The 6,116-nt window shown below is 38.0% G+C and overlaps 1 protein-coding gene across 1 annotated transcript in view; it reads right to left on the bottom strand.

The window, feature by feature from the left end:
* Positions 1-4,362, bottom strand: part of EI24 (etoposide induced 2.4) — a gene marked incomplete at its 5' end in the record, with an annotated part of 7,855 nt that extends 3,493 nt beyond the window's left edge. Inside the window, 6 exons of the mRNA XM_008593303.1 lie at positions 573-684; positions 1,224-1,343; positions 1,660-1,784; positions 2,579-2,645; positions 3,618-3,678; positions 4,217-4,362. Of these exons, the coding sequence (XP_008591525.1) occupies positions 573-684; positions 1,224-1,343; positions 1,660-1,784; positions 2,579-2,645; positions 3,618-3,678; positions 4,217-4,362 (631 nt within the window). The remainder of the gene's footprint in view (positions 1-572; positions 685-1,223; positions 1,344-1,659; positions 1,785-2,578; positions 2,646-3,617; positions 3,679-4,216) is intronic.
* Between the last annotated feature and the right edge of the window lie 1,754 nt (positions 4,363-6,116).

Below are 6,116 nucleotides of genomic sequence, written 5' to 3'. Positions count from 1 at the left end.
AGATCTACCATTTTGAACACAGCTACAGCATATAAATTAGAATTGTGCAAATCTGATATAAAGCTGCTATGCAAACTTTTTTTAGCAAACAGGCTAAAAGAATTATGAATTTTAGCACCAGCATCCTTTCTCAGAATTAATCTGGAACAAAGTAAGATATCAAATAAAAATTAAAAGGATGCCATCCTGCAGAAATCAGTAAACCTCTTTCAACCACACCCAGATAAATATGCCAAGGTCTCTTAAAAGGATCCCCAAAAGAATCTGAATGCATTGATGTCAATTTAATTTCTCTAATTTAGAACTCATGCTCATTTATGCCATCTATAGCCCAGCTGGAGATACAGCATATTAAGCACCAAGAAAAAAATGCTTTGTTGCTACATCCCCCATCCTCAAAATTAAGCGTTCAACCCACTAAGCTGAATGTAAGCTCCCTCTTGCCAGTAAGACTAATTCCTTCCAAAGATGGTTTCCCAAGGGCCTAAGTATCAAACAGTTTAAAAAGTCTGCTTAGCAGTAGCGTTTCCACACTGGGAATCCACATTCTGGGTTTCCTTAGATGGACTTACCTTTATTGAACCAACGATACTCGAAGCAGTATAGAGAGTAGAGAAGGGACATATGCAGGAGACTAACCAGTTGACCAACAAGATGGATGGGAAAGAGACTCACAAACATCCCCTGAAGAACAAATATGGCAAATCTTAATTCCAAAGCTTCAGAGACCTAATGCTATCACCCACCACTCTGCAATCATCACTGGCTGCTGAGACAGGCTCCTAGCTGCTTCCTAAGTTTCTGAATAGCAGGTGAGTGGAGAAAACCTAGAGTGACAGGGAAGAAAAGGTAAATTCATGGTTTTTTAAAAAATAATTTTATGGGGCCGGCCCGTGCTCACTCAGGAGAGTGTGGTGCTGATAAGAGCAAGGCCATGGGTTCAGATCCCAAATAGGGATGGATGGCCAGTTAGCTCACTGGGTGAGCATGGTGCTGACAACACCAAGTCAAGGGTTAAGATCCCCTTACTGGTCATCTTTAAAAAAAAAAATAATAATAATAATAATAATAATTTTATGATTTTTAAGTTCTCTAGTTGTTTCTATGAAAAAATGGTTTAAAAATCATTATCTTCCACAAGGATACCCTGCCTTTGTGAAGCTCCCTCTAGTGAAATGTTTTTCTTTTTTTAATATGTCCATGTGCCAGAAGGCCAGTCTTACCTGGATAAGGAAAAGAGCCTGCAGCAAAAGGTTGAAGAGCATGTCAGCAATTATTTTGCTGACACTAGGGAAAGGGTGAGGCTTCCTCCCTGATACCTCAAATGCCAGGTCAGCTATATCCTGTAACGGAGAAAGAAGCACATTAAAACATGAATTAAATGGCTTTGATATCCATCCCCAAAGCTAAGGCCACTGGTCTGCCACTAGAACTGCCAGGTAAGAAAAGCCCCCAGACATCTGGCAATGAGATGCTTCGGTGACCTGAGATAATAATTCCATGTTACAAGAGCATAAAGATCACACACTGCCTACGTGGCCAAGAAGATTAAGACTGAGAAAAAGGTCACTACATGACCAATAAATTCACAGGCTGAAAACTGTCACCTGTCAACCCATCATGCTGTAGGACCCAGACTTCACTCTACCCTGGACCTACCTGAAACCAAATGGCATTCACAACTTTGCTAAGCACAAACAGGGGGAGCACCCAAAGAGCACTGAAAATTGACGTGAGGAAGAATTCCAGCCATGACCAAACATCTCCATGTAGTGATGGATCACCTAAGAAAGGGGAAAAGAGTTGTTAGTTTAACTGGAGAAATGGAAAACCAGAAGACCAAATATGGAACTCATATTTTATGACTATTCTTTCTATGCTATGTCTTCGTTTCTTGCTAGCACATCACTATATCTAGCTCAAAGAGTCTTATACATAGTATACGCACCACATTCTGACCACAACTCCAATTCAAAGTAGCCACAAATACGCTGCTTATCTTGAAACACACCTGCTTACATGGTGGCAACTGATATGTCACAGTGATTAACAGTATACAATTGGCAGGAAACCACCTGGGTTTAAATCTCAGCTCTGCCACTTACTTACGGTTTAATATTGGTAACTAACTTTTATTTCCTCATCCATAAAATGTACAGAATAATAGTACCCATCTCAAAGGGTTGTTGAGAGAACTGATTTTTTTTTTTTTTTTTTTTTAAAAGATGACCGGTAAGGGGATCTCAACCCTTGGCCTGGTGTTGTCAGCACCACGCTCAGCCAGTGAGCAAACCGACCATCCCTATATAGGATCCGAACCCGTGGCCTTGGTGTTATCAGCTCCGCACTCTACCGAGTGAGCCACGGGCCGGCCCGAGAACTGATGTTTTTAACATCGGTGCAACCTAATAACACCAAGGTCAAGGGTTCAGATCCCTGTACTGGCCAGCCACCAAAAAAAAAAAAACAAAAAACTAAAGATCCTGGTACATTGGAAATGTTCAATAAACTAAGAAAGACCAGAAACATCTCCTGCCTCCATCCCCAGCAAACTGCAAATACCAAGGTATATACTTACCAATAATTCGGGCTGTTACAGACTGAAGCACAGGAATAAATACTCGATAAAACAAGAGGAGACTGAACTAAAGGAAAGAAGCAAAAAAGTAAACATCAAAAGCCCTTCTTTAAAATAAGAGTTTCTAATTTCAGGGTAATGATCTTCCAGACAGGGGTGTTTTTTATAAATCAGGAGGCCTGAGGAAGCACCAAAATTAGACCCATTTCTATTCCCCAATAATCTAGCTAAGAGGTGCAAACTCCATACTGCCTATAAAACAGGAAAACTTTTGGAGGCATAGAAGAACATTTCAAATAGTACTCAGGCCAAAATACACACATCTACTAAGTACATATAATTAGTTAATTATATATTTATTAATATTTTTTATATAATAAACAATGTTTATTAATTAAATATAAAGCTAACATCTGAAAACATCTGTGAAATATTTAGATTAAGATGAATTGAATTACACTAAATTTCAAGTCAAAGGAAATATTTAACTAACTGTTCTTCAAAGTACCCAAATTTTACTTAAGCCTGTGCTAGTTCTCAGCTAACTGTAGGCAACCTCTTCTGCTATGGGTTTCAATAGTAATCATTTAATAGTAATGACTGCTGTGACCAGAAGCAGGGAGAAACTTGCTCTTGTCCAGCCATATCTGCCCTTCTCCTTTCATCCCCACAGGTGCTCTTAGCCAAAATGTCCCAATACCATCAAGAGAAATTGTTACCTATCCTGTACTGGACAGTCACACACACAAAAAAGTTGCCAGTAACAATATTAAAATTTGTGAATGAGTCATTTAAAAAAAGTAAAGTAGAAGTGTATATTCAGGGCTATCCCTGACACTTGTTTACATACAAGTGTTCTTTCTTAAGTGGGAATAAAATCACCGCAGGTACACAAAGTCCCAAGTTATATTCCCAAGTGTGTATCAGCAGGTGAAAACTATCTGTCTCAGTGTTTCAACAAAATAGTTGAGAACTATTAACCTAACAACAATTTGAAGGTGCTTATAAGGTAGCTGGAATTTGAGGAAAAAGAACTTACCCAGAACACTCCACCATTCCAAGCACAGCACTGGAAAATTCTACTAACAATACGAGGCTCACTGGAAAAAACCACAAGTATTTAGTTTATAAGGCATAGAGTTTATTTCTTAATTGTCATTAGGTAGCTCTCCATTTTATACTTTCTGTTGGTAGCATATTCTTTTTCAGTACCTAATGTTCTCCCACTGTTCTAATGGCAGTCAAGCAAAAAAGGCTAATAATATTTTGGGGAACCAGGTTTCTTAAAACAAAAATTATTTTGTGAAATCTGAGGTGGAGAAGATTAAAAGATTTAGTCTGGGGTTGGGGTTCTTCTATTTATTATCCATTAAACCAAATGATTTTTTGTAGTTCTCTATTCAGCATCTTGATTGAAAAACAAAAACAAACAAACCAAAAACACCAAGACATTCTGAGCAAAGATGATTGCTAGACTATAGTTTAAGTCAATGTGAGGGGAAAAATTACCTGTAACATTTTTCTGGGAGAATGCCAGAAAAAAAACAAAAACAAATAAAGGGGTACTGAAATTTCAAGTCACTATGGAGGGTCTTGCCTCCCCCCTAGGACATCCTGACATCAGCCTGCACTCCTTACCTCTCTTGCTTCCGCTCTATACTCTGGGTTCTCCTCTGTGCCAGGACACTACTTGCCCTTCTTCGACGCTGTTCCTCTCTCTTTTGCTGGATTCGAGCATCTAACTTTGAGATGGTACAAATACCCCAGATGGAGTCTTTGATTCCCTATAGACAAGGATATTATATTTAAAGAGGGAAGATTATGGATTGGAAAAGACTTTCCAAAGTTCCATACAGTAAAGCAAAATAACAGTGGAAACTAGTGTTACTTATTTTGCTACAGGGCTTAAAAAGCCTTTTATATTTTAAAAAATTTTTATATAATTCCCAATTTATACAAGAGTAATCAAAAACTTCCACATACTTTTTGTCCATATTCACCAGTTTAATATTTTGTCATATTATTAATGTATACATATATACACACTCACATTTTTCTGAATCATTTGAGTAGGTTGCTACATCCTATTTCTTTAAATTCTTCAGTGTATATTTCCTAAGAAGATTTTTACATAACCACAAATAGTTATTAATTCAAGAAATTTAATATTAAACAGCGCACTTATCCAGTGCGCCACCGGGCCGGCCTAAAATACTTATTTTTGTTTGTTTTTTTGTTTTGGAGGCTGGCCTGTATGGGGATCTGAACCCTTGATATTGGTGTTATCAGCACTGTGCTCTAACCAAGTGAGCTAAGCAGTCGGCCATAAAATACTTTAATCTACAGTCCATATTCCAATTTGCCCATTTGTCCCAACAATGCCCTCTATGGGATTTTTAAACTCAAGAGTTCAGTCCACAATCACATACTGCATTTAGTTGTCACATCTCTTTAGTCTCCTTTAATCAGCAACAGTTCCTCAGTCTTTCTCTTTGAAGAATATAGGCCAATTATTTTATGAAATGCCCTCAACATAGAGTTGTTTCCTCATGATTAAACCTAGGTTAAGCATTTTTGGCAGGGATATTTACAGACACAATGATATACCCATCAATGCATCATATTCGCAGGCACAGCTGTTTGTCCTTGCTGCAGATATTAATTTTCCATACCCAGTCAAGGTACTGTCCAGCTTCTCTACAGCAGCAAACTTTTCCCTTGCAACTAATAGGCAATCCGTCAGGGGTACACTTCTGAGACCATGCAAATATCCTGTTCATCAAGTTCTTCCCCCTAGATTTAGCATCCATTGGTAATTCTTGCCCAGACCAACAAGGAATAAAATGGTTGCAAAATAACAGTTTTCCAATTCCTCCACACTTACTATGAAGCCAAGTTATTACTCTCCCCTTCACTTTTTCAATATCAATTAAATGCCTATAATATTCCCTATACCCTGTACTAAATCTAGACATGCAAGGATAAATAAAATACTGATCTCTAGAAGAAACCAAGGCTGGAGTAAGGTCAGGAAAGAAACGTAAAGAAATAATTACTATAAAATGTGAAAAGCTCTAGGACAAGAGCACTCCACAGAAGACAGAAGCAACATGAAGTACAGCTGGAAGAAATAATGTCCTTAAAGAATGTACACAGGGGAGGGAGTTGTTGAGTTTATAAATGACAGAGGCACCTGCCAACCATATTCCAAGAGCTCCTGTAGCAGAAAGGTTACGGGGGGTATTTCAAAACATCTACGGAAAAATAGAATTAAAAGATAATATGAATCTTTCCATAGACGTTTTGAAGTACCCTCACACTGTTGGTGCTATAAACACCAGAACTGTCCGTCACTCAGTTCAAAGAATTGCATTCACTCATCCACCCATCCACCCGCATGCTGAGCATCTTCAATGAGGCAGACATTAGTCATATGGAAATGATTGAGAAACTTATGATTTAGCAGGTAAAGTACACAAGTAAACCAAAAAAATTACATTGTAGTTCAATAAATTTAATAACAAATTTATGTCCAAAG

The sequence above is a fragment of the Galeopterus variegatus genome, unplaced genomic scaffold (assembly GCF_000696425.1).
Source record: "Galeopterus variegatus unplaced genomic scaffold, G_variegatus-3.0.2 Scaffold8979, whole genome shotgun sequence".
Classification (NCBI taxonomy): domain Eukaryota; kingdom Metazoa; phylum Chordata; class Mammalia; order Dermoptera; family Cynocephalidae; genus Galeopterus; species Galeopterus variegatus.
This window is presented reverse-complemented; position numbering and strand designations above follow the sequence as displayed.